The 26923-nt window shown below is 41.0% G+C and overlaps 1 protein-coding gene across 2 annotated transcripts in view; it reads left to right on the forward strand.

Annotated features, from left to right (window-relative positions):
- Positions 1–26923, forward strand: part of usp34 (ubiquitin specific peptidase 34) — a 68326-nt gene that overhangs the window by 26929 nt on the left and 14474 nt on the right. Inside the window, exons 12-57 of one of the 2 annotated variants that reach the window (XM_074629224.1) lie at positions 163–292; positions 1679–1809; positions 2838–3556; positions 3816–4030; positions 4501–4619; positions 4857–4984; positions 5297–5386; positions 5627–5722; positions 5955–6037; positions 8630–8784; positions 9699–9812; positions 10041–10140; positions 10536–10698; positions 10802–10928; positions 11655–11805; positions 11951–12051; positions 12217–12432; positions 12548–12673; positions 13653–13775; positions 14237–14320; positions 14530–14616; positions 14746–14946; positions 15027–15109; positions 15191–15231; positions 15415–15539; positions 16608–16760; positions 17364–17468; positions 17581–17675; positions 18258–18562; positions 20499–20662; positions 20744–20809; positions 21037–21183; positions 21560–21616; positions 22091–22168; positions 22478–22572; positions 22717–22889; positions 23869–24019; positions 24624–24702; positions 24779–24832; positions 24927–25022; positions 25117–25181; positions 25278–25353; positions 25766–25813; positions 25926–25991; positions 26150–26230; positions 26413–26498. In XM_074629224.1, coding sequence (XP_074485325.1) covers positions 163–292; positions 1679–1809; positions 2838–3556; positions 3816–4030; positions 4501–4619; positions 4857–4984; positions 5297–5386; positions 5627–5722; positions 5955–6037; positions 8630–8784; positions 9699–9812; positions 10041–10140; positions 10536–10698; positions 10802–10928; positions 11655–11805; positions 11951–12051; positions 12217–12432; positions 12548–12673; positions 13653–13775; positions 14237–14320; positions 14530–14616; positions 14746–14946; positions 15027–15109; positions 15191–15231; positions 15415–15539; positions 16608–16760; positions 17364–17468; positions 17581–17675; positions 18258–18562; positions 20499–20662; positions 20744–20809; positions 21037–21183; positions 21560–21616; positions 22091–22168; positions 22478–22572; positions 22717–22889; positions 23869–24019; positions 24624–24702; positions 24779–24832; positions 24927–25022; positions 25117–25181; positions 25278–25353; positions 25766–25813; positions 25926–25991; positions 26150–26230; positions 26413–26498 — 5948 coding nt within the window. The remainder of the gene's footprint in view (positions 1–162; positions 293–1678; positions 1810–2837; positions 3557–3815; positions 4031–4500; positions 4620–4856; positions 4985–5296; positions 5387–5626; positions 5723–5954; positions 6038–8629; positions 8785–9698; positions 9813–10040; positions 10141–10535; positions 10699–10801; positions 10929–11654; positions 11806–11950; positions 12052–12216; positions 12433–12547; positions 12674–13652; positions 13776–14236; positions 14321–14529; positions 14617–14745; positions 14947–15026; positions 15110–15190; positions 15232–15414; positions 15540–16607; positions 16761–17363; positions 17469–17580; positions 17676–18257; positions 18563–20498; positions 20663–20743; positions 20810–21036; positions 21184–21559; positions 21617–22090; positions 22169–22477; positions 22573–22716; positions 22890–23868; positions 24020–24623; positions 24703–24778; positions 24833–24926; positions 25023–25116; positions 25182–25277; positions 25354–25765; positions 25814–25925; positions 25992–26149; positions 26231–26412; positions 26499–26923) is intronic. The other variant, XM_074629226.1, reaches the window with a different exon arrangement.

A 26923-nucleotide genomic window follows, 5' to 3' on the forward strand; every position in this document is an offset into this window, starting at 1 on the left:
CACACACACACACACACACACACACACACACACACACACACACACACACACACACACACACACACACACACAGAGCCTCAAAAATGGCCTAAAATACACTGTCTTCACTAGACTGTTGTATTTTAAGGTGTTTAATAAACGCCCATGTGTCTCCCTCCTCAGACTTTGTACCTGGCCTCCATGCTGATCAAGGCTCTGTGGAACAACGCCCTGGCAGCCAAGGCCCAGCTCTCCAAACAGAGCTCCTTTGCCTCCCTGCTCAACACCAACCTCCCCATGGGCAACAAGAAAGGTCAGTCTGGATTCATGTATGACTCCAGGAAGTTAAGATTGATGAATCGAAATGTGAGAGCTACATTCAAAATGTTTTAGCACTCCAGAGAAACCTGGACTGATCAACATAAGGATCTTTTCTCTTGACACTTTGATGGAAGAAGTATTCATATCATCTTAACACTCCTTAAGCCCAACGAACCCGGTACCGGGTTCACCAAAACATGAGGTATTCAGCTTTCAGAATCTGTAAACCAACTGTATGCTGTCCAAACTATGTACAATGTTATTTTTAAAATACTTTGTAATAAGACAGATATAAACTTTGCAAATATAAGAAAAGGATATTCAAAAGATCTGGGAAACCGCCAGACAGTCACAGAGATCGACTGGGAGAGGAAACAGGTGCAATCTTGGCTCCAGTTTTTGTGATCTTGGTTATACTGGTAATATTGCCATTGAAATTTAGATTTTATACTAGGCGAGGATGAAAATCTTATTTTTTCTTTTATTGCATCTCCATTGTAATCTCCATGGTAAAATAGTTTAGTTTACTTACAATGGATTCATAATCCTTAGTTTCTTACCTTTCAAATGAGACCAGATATACGCACATAAGCCTTATGGTTGAGGAGCTATTCCTGATTCTTTTTAGTTATATTATTTTAGCTGTTTTTTCTGAGGCAATGGGGATAAAGGTAGAAACACTACAGTGTAGAAATATTCTGTTACAAGTAAAAGTTGTTCTTTCAAAATATACACAAATTACCAAAAGTAAAAGTACTCATTATGCAGAATGGTCCATTTCAGAATCATATATATTATATTATTGGATTGTAATTATTGATGCAATAATATGTTCAACACTTTAATGTTGCAGCTGGTAAAGGTGATGCTAATTCTAATTACTTTATATTTTATAGTGTTAGGTTGCTTGTGAATTTCCCTCCAAGGATCAATAAAGCCTTATCTTATGTTAACGTATAATAATAATAAAATCATTATTTATTGATTGATTGATTTTATTTTGTGTTATCAATCTGAATCTGTAACTAAATTTATCAAATCACTGTTGTGGGGTAAAAAGTACAATATTTGCCTCTGAGAGGTAGTGGAGTAGAAGTATGAAGTAGTAGAACATGTAAATACTCAAGTAAAGTTCAAGTTCCTGAAAATTGTACTTAATTACAGTACTTGAGTAAATGACAGTGGCAGCAGTATAAAACAGATCCTTCTCAAACAGACAGAGTGTCTGAGCTTCTGCAGACGTGTGCATCCGTCTCTCCTCAGCCACTACTGCGGGTGTCAACGGTGGATGTTTGTGTGGCAGGTTTGATTTCCTTCCCAGGGGAGGTTCTCAGTCTGGTTCCTGGTTTTCAGTCTCAGTCTTCTTGTCTGGTCTCAGGTTCACCAGCTGCCAGTCCAGACAGCAGTGACAACAGTGACACTCAGCACAGTGGAGGCAGCGACATGGAGATGGACGACCAGATGATGACTGGCAGCAAGAGGAGCCAGCAGAGGCTGTCTGACACAGAGGTACGCACACACACACACACACACACACACACACACACACACACACACACACACACACACACATACACACACACTGGTGCACACACTGTCAGCTGAAATGCAAACAAAAACAGCAGGGATGCCAGGATCCAAATCAGCCTGTCATTAACCCAACAGATGTAGATTCACGGTCCCTTTGATACACAGCTGCTGTTAATAATGGCGGGATCACAGCTGAACTGGCAGAACAAAACTAAATCATTCATTCAGTCATTCAACCTTTGTTTTGACTCGGAAATACATTTAGGTAGAGACCTCATTTACATTATAGTAAAAAAAAAGAAAGAAAAACAAACAATCATAAGCATCAAGAAACACAAATAACAACAAAATTTAAAAAACAATTATAATTTAATTAGCATACAACTCTCCAGTAATAAATCAAGTTGTTCATTAATGTTCAAATGCAAAGAGCATTGTTTTAAATTAGGCTAACAATCGATTAAAATATTTAATCACGATTAATCACATGATTGCCCATGATTAATTGCGACTAATCAAAACAATTTTATCTGTTCAAAATGTACCTTTAAAGGGAGATTTGTCAAGTATTTAATACTGTTATTAACATGGGAGTGGACAAATATTATGCAAATGTATGTATATATTTAATTACTGGAAATCAATTAACAACACAAATGTTGTTGCACATGACATCTGGAATATTGTAATATGGTGGAACATTGCAGCCACAATAAAGTCTTGAGTCTTATATTGTCATACTGTGTCGATGTTTTACGCTAAAATTAAATATGCTCAATGGAAGATTTAAGCAAAGAGGTCAAAGAAACTTGAGTTAGAAATCCCTGCTGGTCAATTGAAGAAAAAAAAAAAACAACAACACGAAAAATGACTGAACGTGAATCATTTTGTGCTCTGTCCTTGTGTTTTTGTCCTGGGATCTGAAGCAGAGCTCTCACCGTAAACCGGCTGCCACACCGAAGTGATTTAAAATGTTATTGTTTCTTGTGTCTGTGTTGTTTCGTCAGGAGTCGATGCAGGGCAGTTCTGATGAGACGGCCAACAGCGTGGAGGAAGGCAGCAGTGGGCCGGGTAGTAGCAGCGGCCGCAGTGAGGCTTCCAGCAACGAAGCCGCCTCCAGCCGAGCCAGCCAATCAGCCGGGAGCCCCGGCAGCGAGATGCACTCAGACGACATGGCGGACAGCGAGGCCTTGAAGGAGGAGGAGGAGGATGATGAAGAGGAAGACGACGACGAGGATGACGATGACGATGAAGAGGATGAAGACGAGGGGAACCGGTCAGCTGCTGAGGGCGGGCAGCAGAAGGAGCCCAGGGAGCAGACGGAGTCGAGGAAGAGGAAGGCGGGGGAGGCACTTGGCGAGGGGCCGAGCCAGGGGGCGGGGCCCAGTGGGTCGGGGGGCGGGGCCAAGCCCAAGGTTCTCCCCTTCAACCCGGACACTTCTGCTGTCATGGTTTCAGTGGCATCAACGTCATTGGAGGGCCGAATGAGGATGTTGGACGCCTGTTCTGCGTCGTCGTCTGCTCGGCCCGAGGGGGCGGAGCCTCAGCAGCAGCCGCCAGACATCGGCCCCTCACAGATGGTCCAGGGGCCTCAGGAGCCTCCGTGTCTACCGCGGCCCGGGGACTTCCTGGGAGAGGCCATGGGTACTGAGCTCTTTAACTGCAGGCGCTTCATTGGCCCCCAGCACCACCACCACCACCATCACCACCACCACCATCATGAAGGGTAAGGACAAATTCATGGTGGCGCTAGAGGAAAGGTCAGAAAGTCACTAGAAACATCAGGATCTAACCTCTGGCGAAGAATATTCACAGCACATTTCATGTAAATCTAGCCATTGTTGACTGCTGACCAAAAATGTTGTTGACTGCAATGAAAATGTTTCCTTTTTATCTAAATTCCTCTAAACAAACAATGTTCCACATTTGTGATGGAGCTAGCTGATTGATCTTTAATGGATCTGCTTCTCTGCCTCCTCCGTCAGTCCCATGGTGGAGGACATGCTGAGTGCTGACGACGTGAGCTGCAGCAGCTCCCAGGTCAGCGCCAAGTCGGAGAAGAACATGGCCGACTTTGACGGCGAGGAGTCGGGCTGTGAGGAGGAGCTGGTCCAGATCAACTCCCACGCCGAGCTCAGCTCCCACCTCCAGCAGCACCTCCCCAACCTGGCCTCCATCTACCATGAGCACCTGGTGCAAGGTGAGCCACACTCAAGGCCTTGAAATGTTTTTAATAATCAGATTATTTTTTATTAATACAACAGGTTATTTTCACTATATTTTGTGTTAAAGGAATAGTTTGGGTGTTTTGAAGTGGGGTTGTATGAGGTACTTATTCATAGTCAGTATATTACCTACAGTAGATGACGGTCGGCACACCCCCAGTTTGGAGAAACAGACAGGAGTACCAGCACGGGAGCAAAGCAATGTACTGCTGTGGACGGGGGCAGCAGCAAAACGTATTTTAGACACCTAAAAAATCAATATCAGCTAAAGTGTACACTATATTGACCGCCATCTACTGTAGCCAATACACTGACTATGGATAAGTACCTCATACAACCCCACTTCAAAATACCCAAACTATCTTTAAACCCCGAAGACTATATAAAGGTTGACCTGGCAAAGAACCAGAGGAACTAATTTTGTGATCACTCTCTGTCTCTGCAGGTCCGGCAGTCCATAAGCACCAGTACTCCAGCAGCCACGCTGTGACTGACATCAACCTGGACAACGTTTGTAAGAAGGGCAACACTCTGCTTTGGGACCTGGTGCAGGACGAGGACGCGGTAAGACTTCAAACCTCCAACTTCTTTTTATAGGCAGATTTCAGTGTTTTTAATGCTCTGTTCACTGGGGATGTCACGATACCAGAAATTTAGTAGTTGATACCAATACCAGTGAAATTCCATGGTTCTCGATACCCAATCGAGAGGTGAATCAGCACAAGTGAAAGCCAGAAATGCTGCAACATTCAGTTTCCTTTGTGTGTTTTTTCATGTTTAATTTGTCTGTGTGCGTTGTAGATTCATCTGTCTGAGGGTCTGATTAACGAAGCAGAAAAGTTGCTGTGTTCGCTCGTTTGTTGGTTCACCGACAGACAGATCCGAATGCGCTTCATCGAGGGTTGCCTTGACAACTTGGCCCACCACAGGTAAGAGTGTCTGATTTTATTCAGGGTTCGCACTGGATTTAATCATTTCTGCAGACGAACCACAGCGCTCATAAAATGAATGTCTGAAAGCTGCACGGTGACCTAGAAAATATTTCATCGTGTTGAACATGTTAGATGATCGTTCTTGGGTCCTTGTCAAAATAAACCACAAATAACATCTTTTATGACCCCGTCTGCAAATAGAAAGTAAAATAGAAAGAAACTGCTCATACAGGAACAAAATATTATTCCCACCTTTCTCTTTTCTTTTATCCTTGTTTTTGACCTTCATCTTCTCGTCTACCCTCTCAGGTCTGTTGTGGTTTCCTTGCGTCTACTACCCAAACTTTTTGGCACTTTTCAGCAGTTTGGCTCCAGCTACGACACTCACTGGATCACCATGTAAGTAACATTTCCTAGCTTGATTATTGACCCAACCAAATTCAGATTACTGTGTTGAACAGCTGTTGAACTGGCTGTATATTCTTTGAACTTCAAATAATTCAATATTTTTTTCCTGCATACGTACCAAACTTCTGCTGGTTTTAAGATGTTAAATGGCCTAAATATAATTTAAAATTAAATGAAGAGGGGAACATCTCGTTTAATGACTGGTTCTGATGTGCTTGTCGGTTCGGATAGGTGGGCCGAGAAGGAGCTGCACATGATGAAGCTGTTCTTCGACAACCTGCAGCACTACATCCAGGAAGTCCGTGAACACCGGCACAAGTTTGCACTGTAAGTCAGTCAGCCCTTCATCACTACCCAAGTTAAATACCTACTTCTTTATGATTATAAACAACAGTGAAACGCTTGTTGGACTCAAGCTGATTAAAAAATCACACAGAGAGCAGCAACACAAACACTTATCTGTATGAACATTATGGATTCCGGTAAAATAATATGTTTTCCCTGTTTAGAAATTGTCTCTACTAATACTGACACGTCTTCCCTTGCTGTGTCGTTGCAGGTACAGCCACAGTGCGGAGGTCCAGGTCCGTCTACAGTTCCTCACCTGCGTCTTCTCCACACTGGGATCTCCAGACCACTTCAGTAAGATCCATCTTCTTTTATTCTGCTCAGAAAACAAGGGTCTGGATAAAGAAAAGATATATAGTACATTTAAGCAAACAAAAAGATTATTAACATGTTGCTTCACAAGCTAAAGATACTTTTACACAACTGGAAATTAAAGTTGTTATAGTAACACTGAATTTGGAGGAGCATGCACAAGGCTGTCACAAAGTCTGATATCAACATGATTTTAACTTTATGAATGGTTATGACTGTTTTACCACGTTATACGTCATATCTAGTTATACAGGTGGTATCTGGTTCACCCCCAATACAATAGAAGTCAATGGAATTTGTGGACCTCAAAACATAAAAAAAGATTAAAACCAACATGACATTGTATATTTATAGATACAATGTCCTTGTTTCTCTTATGATAATAATTATAATCATTACGGTTGTACCGAATAGTTTGAAGCTTTGTTCATAATGTTGACATTTGAATTCTAAATCAACGTTCGAATGCTGCGTAGCTTTTTTTGCATGTCTATTTTTTCTGTTTAAATCCAGTATTTCTGCACAGTTGCAGATAAAGATAAGGCTACACTAACATTAGTAATATTATACTATTTGTAGAATTAGATTCCAGTGGTGGCTGCGTAGGATTGTTTCCAACTCGCGTTGATAAGTCCAGAATTCATAATTTATTGAAAAAAGATAAATGTAATCATTTCCAAAATTCACTATGTATTTATCTACCGAAATATTCTGCTTCGATCCATATTTGTTGGCATTTAGCCTTTCAATAACAACATTTTCACTGCAATAAACAAAAAAAAAGCGTTTGCTCTCCCGCTCGCCGCACACAAAGGGAGGCACACACCTGTATTAACAGGGTGGTTTAGCAGCAATCTATTAGCACCATAAATTACATTTATATAACCACAAATAACAAAAAGATCTGTATATTTTTCTTTTAGGGTGATGACGTCATAAAATAAAATGACAGACATTCAAAGCTTCACTCGAAAAACCGTAATAGACGCTTTTAATATAAAAAACATGACATTCGGTTGAGCCCTAATAATCGTATAATCTATTGATATTACTGTCTGCAACACTACTAAGCCCATTTCAAGTCTTTGCAAGCTTCATGCTGTAGTGAAATTAATGCCCAGTTGGAAAATAGTTCTATTTGCATCGAAAATATTAAGCAGCAATGTGAAGTGGATGTGATTATTGGTGAATTAGCTTAAATGTGCAAAACAGGTCGACAGTCGTTTTGCTTGCTATCACCAACACGGTGTAAGAGAAGCATATTTAACAGTTGTTTGGAAACTAACTGTTAATGTCTGCTTGGTTTCTCTTTGGGGAACACTGTTAAAATAGATCTCATTATGTAACCTGAGCCGCACCACTGAGAACAATGCTCCCGCTGTCTGTCTGTGTGTGAGAGAGAGAATGACGTAACACTGATGAGGAGAAAATATAACCTGTCTCCAGTAGTATATTACCAGGTTTAGACCAGTTTGATCAATAACGTCGATCATTCAAGTAGTATCTAAATTTAGCTGATTTTAAAGCCTCAGTTCCTCAAACACTGACTGCAAGAAGCCAAAGGCAGATGTTAAGGAGTCAGAACCGTAGTTTCTGTCAATATTCCCTCGTAGAACCAGAAAAAAGTCTGGGATATAAATTCTTCTCGAAAGTTGGAATATCGGGGAAGTACAGCAGGATATGTTTGCACCCTCTAAAATCTAAAGGCCTCTTGTACGTGTTTACTCTTACAGAAAACCAACATTAACTTTTTTTAATGTTTTTATTTGGAAATGTTGACAAGCACAAAATATAGTGAACATGTACTTAGACTAATATTTCCATTTTACTTTTCTTTTTTATATAAACCTATTTTATCTTGTTACAGTAAAACGTTCCCAGCCTTTTTGATTTGTGGCCCCTTAAAATTAAGCAAGGTCCACTTGTAATGTCACAGGTCATGGCTGTAGTGTAGTGTGGACACAAGTTTTGAGGAGTTTAGCTGGAGCGATGGTACGTGAGGCCTAAAGAGGTAAACGTATTCATTATTTCACAGGAAATTCAAATGTTTAAATTTGTATTACAAAGATTATTTTTGTTTTAGTCATCATTACCTTTTGTTTATTACACGGATTTGTTGAATACTCTATTCTGATTGGTCAATCACAGCGTTCTACGGTCTGTTAATTCTTTATAACAGACCGTTGCTATGTATAACAGACCGTTGCTATGGGCGCAGTTCTGTTGTCGGTCTCTGGCGGACCGTTTTTGTGTCAAAATATTGATTTCTAAAGTAATCAGCCATGTAATAAGCAGAATAATGTACAGCTAGCGGGTCAATTTTGTGAAATAAACCCCTTCTGGGCGATGCCACACTGTCAGGGTTTATTTCACAACGATTACCGGCTCGCTGTACATTATCCCTTACATGTGTCTCTTGGAAACCACTACAGTAGCTTGTGAGAGAAAAAGCAGGGAGAGAAACTTGTTTTTCACACCTGTTTGTGTTATATTAAACAAAGAAGCGGTGGAGTCTGTGTTCACATCTGGTTGAGCTCCTGTGTGTAATTGTGTGAGTGTGTTTGTGTGTTTCAGGACTGAGTCTGGAGCAGGTGGACATCCTGTGGCACTGCCTGGTGGAGGACGCCGAGTGCTACGACGACGCTCTGCACTGGTTCCTCAATCAGGTCCGCAGCAAGGACCAGCATGCAATGGGCATGGAGACCTACAAACATCTTTTCCTGGAGAAGGTAGAGAACACACAACAATATACAGGATATGCTCTTCAATGAGTGAGTTAACATGCACACTAGTATCCTGGTTATAATTAGGTCATGTGTTGCATGTACTGCAAACACCATACCCTGGTTTCAGAAACCTGGATGTGCTACCTGGGGTACTCTGATAGACACAGGATACTGTGGCATGTATGCACCTGATCCAGGTTCCTGAAAATTCTCTGTTGGTACAGAACATCATGGCTGAGATGACATCATGACACATCTGTGCGCAGATGATCAGAAACCTGGAGACTGTTAGGATCATGCTTACAGGAATATGAATAATCAGGTTTTTCATGTTCCATGTAAAGATATCCCAAATATGATCAAAACCAGCCCCGTGATAAGGCTGCAAACCAGGATACTAGATTGTATGCAAACACACTCAATGCCTCACAAACTCAGTTTTTGTTGACGTTTGTCTGGTAAACGTCAACTGAGAATTGATTGAGCCTGTTTAGATAAACTATGTGACGACTTACTGGCTCTACAAATGAATAAAACATTATACAGTAGATATGAAATTAATCATGATTTTGTAACTGCATGAACAATTTCTTTCCTCAAACATATGTACAAACATGACAGCATTTCCACCACGTTTTTCTTCAAAGTAAACAGCTTAGTGAGTGATGCGTTAGCGAAATCAATCGTAAGAAGGAGAGCCGTCAATTGTCTGTTGTAAAGCCGGCTTCAAATAAAGTTTGTCCATGATCATGTCAGATGGCAATGAAAGAAGTAAAAATGACTTAAATAAGAGATTCTTTACCGCATCCAGCAGTTTGTTCCATACAGTTAAAACACACTGACAGCTCTACAGCAGCAGCTGTGTGTTGATGTTGCTGTGTTTGTGTGTGTTACTGTAACTGTTTGTGTGTCTCCAGATGCCACAGCTGAAGCCAGAAACTATCAGCATGACGGGCCTCAACCTCTTTCAACACCTCTGTAACTTAGCCCGCCTCGCCACCAGCGCACTGGACAACGCCTCCAGCTGTGAGGTACACAAACTCCTCTGAACTTCATGTATAAAACAGTATTTAAAAAAAAACTTTAATAACTTTATGTTTATTTCTATGTAAAAGCAGTTTTCTCCATACAGTTTGTAGACTATATGGAGATTAAAGAGCTATGCTGACATATAAGTACTCATCTTGCCTTTAACTAAATCAGAGTAGACAGACATTTAACTCACAACCCTGTGTGTGTGTGTTTGTGTCTGTCTCCAGCTGTGTGGTATGGACCAGCTGTGGGGAATCGCTCTGAGAGCTCAGTCTGCTGATATCAGCCGTGCTGCGATCCAGTACATCAATTCCTACTACATCAACGGTTAGTTTCCCTCCATCATTTACACTCTGAAATCACACAAAGTTTACAGACAGTAATGCAAATACAATTTTTCAGATGTTTTTTGGTCATTTTTCAGATATTTTATGGGGTTATTTGGGTCTATGGGGTTATTTTTCGTATTTTTCGGACAATTTTCACATATTTTTCGGACATTTTTCATATATTTTACATATTTTTTTCACATTTTTCAAATATTTTTTACATTTTTTCATATATATAATACAGGTTTTGTGCAGGTTTTTCATGTTTTATATCTTAACTTCTTTGGCCATACTTTTAATGTCAAAGTGAAAACATCTTTAAAGGTAAGTTAAAAGTTTTACCACCCTGTCTTGTCTTTGTATGTCTCGTTGTGTGCATGTTGACGTCTGCAGCTGGCAAGACGGGCCTGGAGAAGGAGCAGGAGTTTATCAGGAAGTGTATGGAGAGTCTGCTGATGGCTTCAGCCAACCTGGAGAAGGACGCCCACTCCAGCCTGACCAGCATCGAGAGGGGGCTACTGATGCTCAAAACGCACCTGGAGGCCTTTCGACGCAGGTACACACACACCAGGAAAGTTAACATGAGACAAAAGGATATAAATATAAATACTGACTGTATTTAAACATCTCAGCAACACATTGTTTCCTGACTCCGTCAGGTTTGCGTACCACCTGCGGCAGTGGCAGATCGAGGGGACGGGGATCAGCAGCCACCTGAAGGCTCTGAGCGACAAACAGTCTCTGCCGCTCAGGATCGTCTGTCAGCCCGCCGGTCTTCCTGACAAGGTCACAAATCTACATCTCCACGTACAACTACATCTGACTTGTAGCTCTGATACACAAGGGCTTTTTAGAGATGCCCCAAGTTACACATTTACACAATAGGAAAACAGATATGCTAATAAGACGACTTTTGAAAACAAAGTAGAATTATATGTGTGCTTATTGTGTTCATGAGGGTCATGATCTCTTTTAGATTTACTCTTAGTCTTAAGACGAAAATGGTTATTGTTTTAGTCACTTTTTAGTCATTTTTATCCTTCATAGTTTTAGTCTAGTTGTAGTCGATGACAACTCAAAACATTTTAGCCGAGTCTTAGTTGCCAAAAAGTCATTACATTTTAGTCAAAATATTTTCTCTTAATTTTGTCAGCTATTTTTTAATTTAATCTTAGTTCTGTGTCAAATGTCCTTCTTTAGTCATCAGTCAGTTATATTGAACATTTCAATTATATTGAACATTTCAGTCAATCTAGTCTAGCCAAACCCAATAATTGTCATTTTAGTCAAACTTATTTCACACAAGTTTTTTGAAATTTTTGATTTTGAAAAAAACACAGGTTGACTGATTAACCAACTTTGCTACAATTCTGCACTTTAAACGGTGTCAACTCAGAGGTCATTAGAAATTCAATCTTTCAAGTCCAAGTTTATTTAATTTTGAATGTAAATGTCAACCGGTTACATCAGTAGATTCAGCTTTTGTGTATACTACGTTTTTTTTCATTGCAGATGACGATCGAGATGTACCCCAGCGACCAGGTAGCAGACCTGCGAGCTGAGGTGACCCACTGGTACGAGAACCTGCAGAAGGAGCAGATGAACCAGCAGGCTCAGCTGCAGGAGTTCGGTCAGAGCGGCCGGCAGTCCGTAGACTTCCCAGGTCAGCACTCTCCGCTTAGATCCTTGTTATTGTTTACTTGGACATAACAAACATCTCTAGATTACTGAAACAGCTGTCAGTAGGTCCTCTTTGTATTAAAAGTTTTCTGTGAGCTTGTGTGTGAAGTCTGTCTCGTCTCCTGCAGGAGGTTTGATGGGACCAGTCCGGATGATTTCCTCTGGCCACGAGCTGACCACTGACTACGATGAGAAGACTCTGCATGAGCTGGGCTTCAAAGACATGCAGGTGACAGTCTGGTTTATTTCCTTATGTTTGTCAATACCTAAAACACAAAGAAGACACAGTTTGATTACTGTTGTCTGAATAAAATATTGTTGTTTGATATTCATGTAAAAACTTCTTGGCGTTATATTGTCATTTGAAATGTACAATGTTTGTTTTTAATCTCAGATGGTGTTTGTGTCTCTGGGAGCTCCGCGGAGGGAGAGGAAGGGAGAGGGCGTCCAGCTACCGGCCTCCTGCCTTCCTCCTCCCCAGAAGGAACACATCCCCATGCTGCTGCTCCTCCAGGAGCCGCACCTCCCCACGCTGTTCGACCTGCTGGAGATGCTGGCCTGCTTCAAACCGCCCAGCCCCAACACGGAGAAGGTCCAGGAAAACCCTGAGGTTGGTGTGACTGATGGAGGAATCTTTTAACCTACTTTTGCACGTCACACAGTATTCATGAATGCAGAGCGACTGATAATTGGGACAAAATGATCATATGAGTCTTTTTATGCAGAGTGCACGGTGTGAGGAGCTTCACCTACATGCAGAGAATCTGTCTCGGCGGGTTTGGGAGCTGCTGATGCTGCTTCCTACATGTCCCAAGATGCTTCAGGCCTTCCAGAACATCTCAGACGACACGGTCAGTCACCACACTTACCAAACAACTTTCACAAGTTAAAGGAAAATGTCAGTATTTTTCAACCTAGACAATATTTTCCCATGTTTTTGTATCTAAGTGACTAATGGGGACAACATTTTTTTAAATTGGTCCAGTATTGAAGGAGAACGCTGCAGCTGCTAAATGGGTTGCAATGTAATCACTCGTGGCAACTGATCACCGCCAATTTACATCCATTAAAAGTGCTTGTTTTTGCCACTGACGGGCTCAGATTGTCATTATAAGCGCCTGAGAACATTATGGAAAGGACCCTACAAAGAAATAAAACCTTTTTCTTACCTTTCTCTTGATCCGGTCTGTTTGTTATCGTGTGTCTCACTCTGAGAAGTTTCGTTCTGAAATCTTGTGTCACATCCACATTGTGGAAATCATCTAAATATTCAGCCATGACATTGAAAATATTTTAGGTAACACTAAGCTACGCTTTCTGTACTCCAACACAACAGAGGCACTCCTCTCTCCAACATTCACTCACGTTTTCACCTCTGTCGGCTCTCGCGAGATTTCAGAACAAGCACTTTTAGTGGACGTACATTGACGAGGAGGAGTTGCCCCGAGCGATTGCATTAGAGCTTATTTAGCGGCTGCCATCTGCAGCGTTCTCCCTCAAAACGGGACCAATTTCAACAATTGTTGTCCACATTAGTCACTTAGCCACAAAAACATGGGAAAATAGGTTGGAAAATACCAAAGTTACCCTTTAATGGCAGAATAACAAAACAACAAGTTGTCCTTTAGAATCAAAGAGCAACAGTTTATTTCTTGAGTTGCCATTTTGCGCTTACATTCAACCAGCATATATCGAGAAGAGGATACAAAGAGATCAAGTTCTAAACATACAGGAGGAGGAAATGGACAATGCCGTCACAAATTCAAATTGCGCTGTGTTTTTCTGTCAAACAGTGAATACCTGAACTTGTTATTGTGTGTGTGTGTGCAGAATGGGGAGGGTCTGTGCTGGAAGGAGCTGCTGAGGATTAAAAGTCCCCACAAGCTGCTATACGCTCTGGAGATCATCGAGGCTCTGGGCAAACCCAACCGACGCATCCACCGAGAGTCCACTGTGAGGAAAAACACACTCATCTTTGTTTTTAAAAGACGTGTCTACATGGTTTTGTAATTTGTTTCTGGAGTTTTCTTTACTTTGTACAATATGAGGGCAGAATAAGCATTAAATACAAGAAAGATGAAAATGTCTTTTCTATAAAACATAGATTGAAATAAGAAATACTGATATAATTTTTATTTACTTTTAAGCATTTTTTTACGCATACATATGTGTATTATGTACATGAACAACATCAGCGCAAACCTATAGAAACACACCTGCTAGTGTGTCCTGAACAACATATTAAATATTAACATATTAAAGGATTTTAGCAAGTTGATCATTGATACTGATTCATCAGTGACATTTTTTTTAGATCGCAGAATTCACATCACCAGATTCGTCTATATACCTGGTACTCGTTTGTACTGTTTTTGTGAATCTTACTGTGAGTGTGTGTGTGTGTGTGTTTCCAGGGCAGCTACAGTGATCTGTATCCGGACTCTGATGACTCCAGTGAGGATCAGATAGAAAACAGCAAGAACACCTGGAGCTGCAAGGTACAACTCAGCACATCTGTGACAGAAAAAAAACTTGATTAACTTGTTTAGTCAGTGGACGAACTCAAAAAACTTTTTTTCCCTCCTTATTGTCTTTCTGACTTTTACTGTCTTTCAAATGTCAGTAGTTGTTAAAAGTAAAGATGTAAGTAAAACCACAATATACAACAGTTATAGTTGGATTCAGTGTTTTTCTTTCTGTCCTCCAGTTTGTGTCGTCTGGAGGCCTTCAGCTGCTCCTGGAGATCTTCAACTCGGGCATCCTGGAACCCAAAGACCAGGAGTCCTGGACTGTGGTGAGAGAGACTACTTAAATCGAATGAGTTCTTTGATTTGTCTGTTTCTGAACAAAGACGCATGTGGCAGAGTCTCACAGCTTCTTCATGTGTGGTTCTCATTTTATTCTCTATTCGCCTCCTCTGCAGTGGCTGCTGGACTGCCTGGCCTGCCTGCTGAAGTTGATCTGCCAGTTTGCGGTGGACCCCGCAGACCTGGACCTGGCCTACCACGACGTCTTCTCCTGGTCCGGCCTCGCTGACAGCCAACGCAAGCGGGCGTGGCCGGGCAAATCACGCAAGTCCACTGTGGAGCACGGGAAAGGGCTGCACATCCCTCGGCTGACCGAGGTAAATATTCCACCAGCTGGAAAAACTAATAGCTGATTGTCGAAGCTGTTGAAGTGATTATTCTGTCTGTTGGTTTGCAGGTGTTCCTCAGCCTCGTTCAGGGTACCAACCTCATCCAGCGTCTGATCAACGTGGCCTACACCTACGACAACCTTGCACATAGGTGAGTACAAAAAAAATCCTTCAGGGATTTAAATTCTAAATATGTCATGTATAATTTACATGTTGTCTTTTCATTCAACAGAGTTCTTAAGGCTCAGTCTGACCACCGGTCTCGTCACGAAGGTATGAGCTCAGCAACATTTGACATTAATTTTGTATATTTACACACAATGATAAAATTCTGAAAGGAAGAAGGAAAAGAAAAGCATGCAGAACAAAAATAAGTATGATGCAGAAAAATAAAACAATCTCAGCTGATATTTTTTGGCAGTGACATGACGGTGATGTTTATTTTTTTTTCACCAGTGACTCACTACTCCATGTGGCTGCTGGTGAGCTGGGCACACTGCTCCTCCACAGTGAAGTCCAGTCTGGCCGACAGCGACCACCTCCATGACTGGCTGAAGAAACTCACCCTGCTGGTGCCCGAGGTAAGCCGGTCTAAAACATCCACAGGCCTCTCACAAGTTTACTATGAAAGTAACCATATCCACCTATCAGCACCTCTAAGGCTCACTAATTAGCGCTTTATATCTTGTTTGTTTAATCAGAACAAAAATTGAAATTTAAAAATTACAAATTGTGATTATCTACTAAACAAATGAGGTGTGACATGTTCATTAAGGAGCTTCAGAGGTACTGGTAGGTGGATTTTGTTTCCTTTGGACAGAGCCAGACTAAGTTAAGCTAACCGGCTGCTGTGGATGTCACAATACCAGAAATTTAGTAGTCGATACCAATACCAGTGAAACTCCATGATTCTCGATACCAATTTGAACTTCCGCATCCACTCCTTTATTATTGTTTGCATACTGGTTTTTGTTAGGAAGTTAAACAGGTCATGATTCCCTCTCTATTATCTATTCTATATTGCTGTGAAAACATATCCTTCAAACGACTGCATTTATTCAAGTTTCTCACCAAAAAAATGCCTTTTACAAGATTACATTTGAACACATCATGATAACATGAGAATTTACCTCTGCCCCATACACATTTTTACTGAATGCATCATAATGCAAATCAGTGGCACCTCCCGTGTTGAAATTGGCAGGACAAGAGCTAGTTAACGCTAGCTGTTAGCAGCCGGTAAGCAGCACAGTCCTGTACGGCGCTAACAGCTAATGTTAAGTAGCTCTCGTCCTGCTGATTTCAACACGAGAGTGGTATTACAAGAAAGCAAATAAGCAAAATGTCGAACTATTCCTTTAAATCTGACATTTTATCAATGCTTGATTTGATGCACAAGAGCACCAAATCACAGGATCGAAATGCCTTAAATTTACAGCTCTGTCTTGTCAGTGGGACTGTAGGAGTACCAAGCATAGCAAAGAGAAGTCTGGGCTCATATTTAGCTGTACCTTCATGTGACCTAAACTAGTACAAGCAGCAGGTAGATTTCACAACCTTGGTTCAGAGCTAAAAAATCAATCATAGAAGTTTACAAAACATTATTATCAGTTTGTTGTCTGACGTATTGTTGTTGTTGTTGTTTCCAGCCGGCTGTGAGACACGAGGCTTGTAACGGCCTCTACAAGCTCTCTCTCTCTGGATTGGAGGGTGGAGAGTCCATCAACAGGTCCTTCCTGCTGCTCGCCGCCTCCACGCTACTCAAGTTCCTGCCTGACGCACAGGCCCTCAAACCACTCAGGGTGGGTCTCTCACACACACACACACACACACACACACACACACACACACACACACACACACACACACACACACACACTCACACTCAAGCTGACCCCCTCCATCCTATAGAAAAACGTACACAGGAAACTCATGTGCAAGCTACACTCTGTGTCGATAGTCCTCCGGGATGATGATCTGACTCAATTTGAGCATTGCTACAGTGACATCAGTTTGTTTCTGTGAGACATTGTCCCTCTGCTGGGATTAATGCCAGAGACACCTGGACACACTCTTTATAAAGGTGCCCTGTGGAGTTTTTTTTTCTGGTAAACAAACAAAAGTTATGTTTATATTTAATGTTACTCAGCAAAATTCATTTGTGTGCATCCTTGAGGTCAAACAAACATGTTGAAAACAGAGTTACTTCCTCATAAAACACTTGTAAGCAACAATTTAAATCCGCTCACCGCTACTGCAGGTGATTGGTGGTTTCCTGCAGAGAGAGATCCAAACTCTGACTGGTGTTAATGATGTAACTTCAGTTTATAAAGATGGTACTGAGAGCAGAATGTGTGTACTTTGCTGTTTAAAGGGGGTTTGATGGTAACTTGTGTATTCTGCAGGTGGAGGACTACGAAGAGGAGCCTCTGTTGAGGACGGGCTGTAAGGAATACTTCTGGCTGCTCTGTAAACTCATCGACAACATCCACGTTAAAGACGCCACCCAGGTGGGAAGCTCACTGAGCACAGTACTGATGATCAGCTGATGGATAACAGTTGGTGGTATTGTTGTGATGTTTTATTGAGCTGTTGCTAGTATTGGTCTGTTTGAACTCACAGAAGGTCTCTCCCTCTCTGTCGCTGGCTGGCTCGATGCAGACCACCCTGCTGGACCTGGACGCTCTCGCCAGACACCTCGCCGACTGCATCAGGAGGTCAGACAGTCACGTACTGAATACAGGAGTTTTATATAAACTGAACTGCAATTGGGCTTATTGTTTGGTGTATTGACCGCCTTCAGGTGTTGCACCTTTTGGTGAAACCGTTCGAGAAACTTTATTGTACATTTTTTTCTTATTTTGAAGTGGGTTTGTGGAGCATAATCGTTTGGTGTAGGTTTGGTTTCTGTAAGGCAAGGCAGGTTTATTTATATAGCACATTTCAGCAACAAGGAAATTCAAAGTGCTCTACATAAAACATCGAGACAAAGTGCAAATATACACATTAAAGGGCATTCAAATACAATCCAGTGCCAAGAGAATAGAACATTAAATGAGCTAAAATAGAAAAAGAATAAGGTATTAAATACAAGGATAAAAGTTACAATGCAGTATAAGAAATTAATAATTATTTGATTTAATAAAAGGCAGTGGCAAACAGAAAAGTCTGGAAATCTTTCTCTACCGACAAGCTTTGTGATCGGATCTATAATGCTTGTGGTGAACTGAAGAGCATGTTGTTCAGTGTGGAAATGTAACACCAACCCGCCATGACCTCAGTGTTCCTCTCTCCTCCAGCCGTGAGATCCTGGACCAGCAGGACGGCACCATCGAGGACGACGGGCTGACCGGCCTCCTGCGTCTAGCCACCAGCGTCCTCAAACACAAGCCTCCCTTCAAGTTCTCCCGCGAGGGTCAGGAGTTCCTGCGCGACGTCCACAACCTCCTCTTCCTCCTGCCCAGTCTGGCCGACCGCGCTCAGCCCAAATGCAAGTCCCACGCTGCGCGGGCCGCCGCCTACGACCTGCTGGTGGAGACGGTGAAGGGCTCTGTGGAGAACTACCGGCTGCTCCACAACTGGGTCATGTCGCAGCACATGCAAGGTGAGGACGCTTCGCTTTTTGATTTGTTACCAGGTAGAGCAGACGTTTCTCTGCCTCGAGAAAACAGAAAACTAGCAGCACACAAAAACTGAAAAATCAGGTTTCAAAATTTTCAAGGTTTCAAAATTATTTTAGGTCTGAAATCTTTTTTTAACCCCAGCTATTTATTTTATTTTATTTTTATTTATTCTTTTAATGTTAGACAGAGAAGTTAATGAAAAGTGACAACAGTCATGGCCTCTCTAAAGTGCCTCCACTGCCTGCTCAGTTCATCACGTTAACTAGCCGTTGTAGTCTCTATCTGAAAGTGTCTTTTAAGCTTGTTTGGTTTCTTTTTCTCAACAAACAACACTTTACTGTACAAGTATTTCCTTATAAATCTATAACAAAGAATGTTTAGTTTTAAATTTGTGAACTTTTGAAGGTTTACGTTCAAAGCAAGGCAAGTCTATTTACATACACATTTCTGACACTAAGGCAATTCAAAGTGCTTTACATGAAGCATAAACATACAAAACTAAACAGAAAATAAGACCATTTATAAAAAAGAAAGAAAAACAAAACCGTAGAAAAACATCCAGGAAGACTTACTTGCACATACAAACAGTCTTATGTGGAGGTTGAAGTTCATGAAGTTCAAGGGAGATTGTTTTCTAATATGATCAATGTCTTTTTATTGCAGATTTTCACAATATAAAAACAGTACACTGTATGACATCTACACCCAAGTACCCACCCGCCCCCCAGACCTGCACCACTAAATTAGAGTCGTCATTTCCCACATTTGCTAAAGAGGAAAAGCATATAAAAGAACTTAATAGAAACAAACAAACACACAACAATAAAAGAAGTCAAAAGTTTGGTGGTATTATGGGTTACGTTCTCGGCCTCAATATTTTCTACAAATGTCAAGAAAGGCTCTCAAGTTGTATTGAATCTCAGAGTAGACCCTCAGAGAGAATATCTTATCTTTTCTAGCTTGAGTCTTTCCACCTGTTGCCTGGCTAAGAGGCAAGAGGCCAGCATGTTGCATTTATAATTACTTAGCTGCGCTTCAGGGTGTACATCTATGTTTTCTAATTTAAATGAAACTTTAAAAAATGTACTGGATTTAAATTAACTTTATATTTACTTCTTAAATAATATCATCTTAGTAAGTTGGTTGCAACCCCATTTCCATATCAGAAGCTTGGGAAATAATGCAGTAAATATTGTTGTATTTGATCACACAACATTAGACCATAGTATTCAGCAACAGTGTATCCAGAATCAAAACCGCTGCATCCAAATAATAACTGATATTATTCATAACCCCCTAAAATAAATGTAGATATTTGGGTTGAGGTCATTTTACTTTTGAATAAATTATCTTTAAGGTTGCATTGATTTGTCCACTAGGTGGCATAAAAACTTAAACTTATAATGTTGTTGTGGGTAACATGTTAGCAAACATTTACTTTTTACATGCCCACCTGACACAAAGCAACATTCTGATTTATTTAGTCATGTTTCTGTCCACACTGTTTCTGTCCACTGCAAGCTACACTCTGTGTCAGAAGTCCTCAGGGACGATGATCTGTCTCAATTTGAGTTTTGCTACATTGAATCCAGTCTGTTTCCGTGAGACATTGTCCCTCTGGTGGGATTAATGCTGGAGACACTGGGACAGCCTCAATGACAACAACAGTAAATGTGATTTAAAGCTACAACAATTAGCTAAAATTGTCTGAAAAGCTGATTAAAGCTGCAGAGTTGGTGACATATCTCTGCAAACAAGCTCTTTCACACTCACAATTGAGTTAATGTCAGAAATATTGATTAAGGTAGGTTTTTACAGGGACATTTGTTTTCTGGCAAAAGTGCCACCATGTACACCTGAAAAGCCTTGGGCTACGTGCTGAACATTAAAAACTTCCTTCTTATCTTCTTCCTCCAGCCTCTCACGCCCCGTACAAGTGGGACTACTGGCCCCACGACGACGTCCGGGCCGAGTGCCGATTCGTGGGTCTGACTAACCTGGGAGCAACCTGCTACCTGGCCTCCACCATCCAGCAGCTCTACATGATCCCTGAGGCTCGCCAGGCTGTCTTCACTGCCAAGGTCAGTACCTGCAAGGCAGAGCACCCCAGGAAAGCATCATTCAAATTTACTCATATTGTTTGTGTATGTGTGTGTGTGCAGTACGCTGAGGATATCAAACACAAGACCACACTGCTGGAACTGCAGAAGATGTTCACGTATCTTATGGTGAGTGTTATACCTCCAACTGTCCTTAAAATCAGCCTCTACTTTGGATTTTGATAATAACACCAAAGAGAACAGAGGTCAGTAAAAGAAAGCAAACATGAACACGAAAACATATTTTTTCATGATGTTGTTTCATGATTTGTGAAGGTGCAGCCTGATGTCAAACATTTGTATGTTAAAACATCAATATCTGAATTTGTCATTTCTCCACCCGTCTGTCTGTTCAGGAGAGCGAGAGGAAAGCATACAACCCCCGTCCGTTCTGTAAAACCTACACCATGGACAAACAGCCTCTCAACACCGGGGAGCAGAAGGACATGACGGAGTTCTTTACCGACCTCATCACCAAGATAGAGGAGATGTCCCAGGAGCTGGTAAACTCACTCGACTCTTTACTAAGTTTTATTTTATAACTTAAAACATTTTATAAAGGTCTTTTATGTCAAGAACTGATGATTTGGAAATGTTTTTTATTCATAATGCCTCTGAATTCAACAATTTGTAGGAATAAAGACAATACATTTCCTGATTACAGAATTACCCAATAATGACGGGAGTTGGTCATAAATACCTCAAAAACCCCTGATGTTAAAATGAATTGAATGCTTCAGAGTTAAAGGAATAAAAGCTCATATGCAAACAAGACGTACGCATATAAGGAATGTTACAAGAAGCGTACAAATGATATAAATTACAGGTTTATGTTTACATATTTATTTACGTATTAATGAATGTGTCTTAATCTCACAGAAAAACACAGTGAAGACTCTGTTTGGAGGCGTCATCACCAACAACGTGGTCTCTTTGGTGAGTTTGAAGACATGAGTTTGATTTTTAAATGAGGAATATTGAATTTAAAAATAAAAAATTTTCCCCACAAAATTGTGTTATTTAGATCTCAAATATTCTGAAAACCATAAAGAAGCTATCAAGCTCCAAGTACACCTCTTAGCTCTATCTTATTTACCCTTTAAAGTATTTCTGACACTTATTATTATTTATAATAAACAAAAAGTCTACTTTATTATTATATTGTAATCAGTGATAATGAAGAATATTGCTGCTGCTCTTACTGTATGTTAAGTTCAGGGTATAATTGGTAATGTACTTGATTGTACACTATACATGAAGTACAAACTTCATATCTTCAGAATGTATTTTCCAAATGTAGTGCAGAGGTTTATGTAATTTAATTCATGTGGTACAAAGTCGACACAGTGCTGATATTTCAATTTCAGTCCCGAACAGTTTGACTGACGTTTTGTGCCGTTTGTTCTGCAGGACTGTGACCACGTCAGTCAGACTGCTGAGGAGTTTTACACAGTCAGATGTCAAGTGGCGGACATGAAGAATATCTACGTGAGTATATCAAACACATCAGTATCAGACAGAGGTGGAATGTAACTACGTACATTTACTCAAGTACTGTACAAATTTGAGATACTTGTACTTTACTTGAATATTTCCAATTCCAAAATCATCCAGTGTTGATAATCCTTTTATTTGAGTAAGGTTTTGAATGCAGGACTTTTACTTGTAATGGAGTATTTTCACAGTGTGGTATTATTACTTTTACTTAAGTAAAGGATCTGAATACTTTGCACTTTTACCAAACGTAAGATTCTGCGAAAAGCTCTCAACTGTTTATTTCTTTCCGTCTTTATTCAGGAATCTCTGGATGAGGTTACCATCAAGGACACTCTGGAGGGCGACAACATGTACACCTGCTCCCAGTGTGGCAAGAAGGTCCGGGCTGAGAAAAGGTCTGTGGATCTGTTTAGTTAAAGTAGCATGTAAAAAACAAACCTCTGAAAGCCTCTTGTAGCAATGTTACATCTTCACAATTAAAATCCGTGAGATAAATCCTGTAATTCATCTCACTCTGTCCTTCGTCTCATCTCCCACAGGGCGTGTTTCAAAAAGCTGCCTCGGATCCTGAGTTTCAACACTATGAGATACACCTTCAACATGGTGACGATGATGAAGGAAAAGGTCAACACCCACTTCTCCTTCCCTCTGCGCCTCGACATGACGCCCTACACCGAGGACTTCCTTATGGGCAAAGGAGAGCGCAAAGAGGGTTCGTCCAAACATCACAAAACACTGAGCATTACTCAAATATTAAAGTGAAAGTTTGGGTGTTTTGAAGTTGGGGGTTGTATAAAGACCTTCTCCATAGTCAGTGTATTATCTACAGTAGATGGCGGTCGGCACGCCCCCAGTTTGTAGAAACAGACAAGAGTACCAGCACGGGAACAAAGCAATATACTGCTGTGGACAGGGACGGCAGCAAAATGTATTTTAAAAAAAACAATATTAGTTAAAGTGTACGCTATATTTAGAATATTTTCACCATGCCATCAGACAGCCCTTTCCGACAGCAACTGAAGCCGTTACCTATGCTCTCTTCAGAGTCACAAGACTCCTTTGAAAAAAAAACTGTAATTCTACCTCGCAGAACACGGGGGTTGGTGGTCTACCGCTGCCTTGATCGGTTAGTTAGTTTGTATTATTGTGTGACTTTGGTGAATCCAAACTGACCCTTTAAAACACCAAAGTCGCAAAATAACACAAACAAACTAACCTTTAACCGATCGAGGCAGTAGTACACCAGCAACTCCTGTGTTCTGCAAGGTAAAATTACAGTTTTTTTCAATGGAGTCTGGTGGCTTTGAAGAGAGCATAAATAGCAGTTTCAGTTCCCCGATGGAAAGGGCCGTCTGACGGAAAGGTAAAGCAGTGAAAATATTATAAATATAGCGTACATTTAAACTGATATTGATTTTTTTTTAAATAAGTTTTGCTGTTGCCCCCGTCCACAGCAGTACATTGCTTTGCTCCACTGCTGGTACTCCTGTCTGTTTCTCCAAACTGGGGGTGTGCCGACCGTCATCTACTGTAGGCAATACACTGACTATGGATAAGTACCTCATACAACCCCACGTCAAAACACCCAAACTATTCCTTTAAAGAGAACAAATAGTTACTGAAAAGTTTGTGTTTTGGTTATGTTGCGAGAGAAAATACAGTTTCTGAGCGATGTGTGCTGTGTGCTGCAGGTTTTCGGGAAGAGGGCGAGGCAAAAGTCACCGAGAGCTACGAGTACGACCTCATCGGCGTCACAGTGCACACGGGCACAGCAGACGGCGGCCATTACTACAGCTTCATTAGAGACATCGTCAATCCACATGCCTACAAGAACAACAAGTGGTGAGAACAGAAGCATGTTAAATGGATGTGTTTGGGTGTTCTGAAGTGTATGAGGATGTGTCATTGTATTACCTACAGTAGATGGTGGTCAGCACGCCCCCAGTTTAGAGAAACAATCAGGAGTTACTTAACAGAAGCAAAGCAATGTACTGCTGTGGATGGGACGGCAGCAAAACATATTTTAGCCACCTAAAAAGAAAGGCCCACCTAAAAAAAAATCAATATCATTTTAATTGTACCCTATATTTATAATACTTTCACCGTTTAAATGTGAATCAGACGGCCCTTTTCGACAGGGAACTGAAGCCATTGTATCCATCTATGCTCTCTTCAAAGCCACCAGACTTTTACCTTGCAGAGCACAGGGGTTGCTGGTCTACCGCTGCCTCGATCGGTTAGTTTGTTTGTGCTGTTGTGTGACTGTGCTAACTCACACAATAAGTACCTCATACAACCTCACTTTAAAACATCCAAACTATCCCTTTTAAAATGGAAATAATGATTAGTTTGAAGGACTTTAATGAGATGTCAGTGAACTGCACAGTTTGTGAACTGTCAGGTTGCTCAGACATGTAGTTGGATTTAAAAGCAACCCTTCTTGCAGGTACCTGTTCAACGATGCCGAGGTGAAGCCCTTCGACTCGGCCCAGCTGGCCTCCGAGTGCTTCGGAGGAGAAATGACGGTACGAGCTGCAGTCAACGTAAAATAAAACATCCATTTTATCCCATCACTTTTGCTGACATTAGTTTATCTTTCAGACTAAAACCTACGACTCCGTCACGGACAAGTTCATGGATTTCTCTTTTGAGAAGGTGAAGACGTTTTCCTGGCTGTGTTTTATGATCTCATTGTGTTATTCATTAAATGGTCCAGAAGGTAATAATGAAGTGTTGATTGAACTTGCAGACACATAGTGCCTACATGCTCTTCTATAAGAGGGTGGAGCTGGAGGAGGAGAACGGGAAGGACTTTAGTTTTGACGTCTCTCCTGATCTGCTGGAGGTACCGTGGCTTTACTTTTTTCAAAGTTGGAATTATATAAAAACATTTATAACTATGTTTAAATATTGAATGTACATGTCTGTGTGTCTTTCAGTGGATTTGGCATGACAACATGCAGTTTCTCCAGGATAAAAATATATTTGAACACACATACTTTGGGTGGGTATCAAACCTGTTACTTACTTATTTTGACAGGGTGAACTAATCATTTCTCACCTTCCACTATTGTTTATATTTCTTATGACTTTCTTCCAGTTTCATGTGGCAGCTCTGCAGCAGCATCCCCAGCACTCTACCAGACCCTAAAGCCGTATCCCTCATGACTGCTAAGGTGAGAAATATTACAGGTTCAAGCATTTCTTTCTAGTTTTACTGTCACTTTCAGTTTTTATAACAATAAAAGAAGGTTGAGAAAACCAGAAATTATGCTTCTAAAAGGTTTCTCGTGAATTAGAGCTAATAAGTCGATAAGAAGAAGGTTAGGTTTTCTTGTTTCGTATGATGCTTCACTCTAGCTTTAAAGCTGAGCCCGATCAATTACGTTAATGCGTTAAAGAAATTAGTGGCGTTAAAACAAATTTGCGTTAACTTTGACAGCCCTAATAAATACAAACTAAGGAATTGGCTCGTACACCTAAGTAACCTGTTTTGTCAAAGTGCTTTCAGTCCTGAACACAACAGTCAAAGATCACCACGTCACATGAAAGATCATTTATTTCCTGTAAATGTTCTTTTCTTTGCAGCTCAGCACATCATTTGTCCTCGAGACTTTCATTCACTCCAAGGAGAAGGTAAAGCTCACCTTTATTATTATTATGGGACATTTGATGCGTGACTGCTGGAAGTCTGTACAGTAGAGACAATTGACTGATGTGTGTTTCCTTCCTGCTCTGTTTCCGCCAGCCCACCATGCTGCAGTGGATTGAACTCCTGACCAAACAGTTCAACAACAGCCAGGCCGCCTGCGAGGTTTGATCACAGCTTTATTGTTATTTTACCTCAGTTGTTTTGGTACACCTCATATCTACTGTATGGTGTATCTATTGGTTTTAACCAAGGAAACCGATGCAGTATAGAAACTGTTTTTGTTTTCACAATGACTGATGAACTGTTTTCTTCTGTTGTAGTGGTTTTTGGATCGGATGGCTGATGACAACTGGTGGCCGATGCAGATCCTTATTAAGTGCCCCAATCAGATTGTCAGACAAGTGAGTTATTTATCTGATATGACTTCATTGTAACCTACTATTTACATTTTTTTCCCCTCTATCCTGTTCCTAGGTTCCCCCACATGTATTTAATGATTCAAGTTTTAATGATTAAAGTTCCATCTTCATATCGTCCTATGTCACAAACACACAGTTGACTCACTTCTGCTTCTGTCCTCCAGATGTTCCAGAGGTTGTGTATTCATGTCATCCAGAGGCTGCGTCCGGTTCACGCTCATCTCTACCTGCAGCCCGGCATGGAGGATGGGTAAGTCGCACCCGATTGGTCGGACTTGTACAATGTTTTACTCTCATTTTTGCTCTTAATCCTGAAGAAAATCAAAACACACGAGCTGCTTGATATTTAGATTTAATTTAGATACTTTGTTCTTAAAATAGAAGTGTTTGGACCTTTTTTTTCACATTGAGCTCCAATAATAATCAATCGGATTGAATGATAAATGGAGCGTCAGTGTAATTGTGCCATTAGAGATGTGCAGCACAAACAGACAGTGTTGTGTCTGTGATATCAGGTGGCGACAGAGATCAAACACGAGCTGTGTGTCACTCAGTGTCTCCGTCACTATGGACTCTGACAAAGATTTGTGGCTCCACATCACTGATGCTGCTGACTGGAAAATGCATTCAAGGCTGTAGTTTATAGATGTGCTGGATCAATGGCCAAGCAACAGC

This window comes from Sebastes fasciatus, chromosome 3, assembly GCF_043250625.1.
Source record: "Sebastes fasciatus isolate fSebFas1 chromosome 3, fSebFas1.pri, whole genome shotgun sequence".
Taxonomy (NCBI): domain Eukaryota; kingdom Metazoa; phylum Chordata; class Actinopteri; order Perciformes; family Sebastidae; genus Sebastes; species Sebastes fasciatus.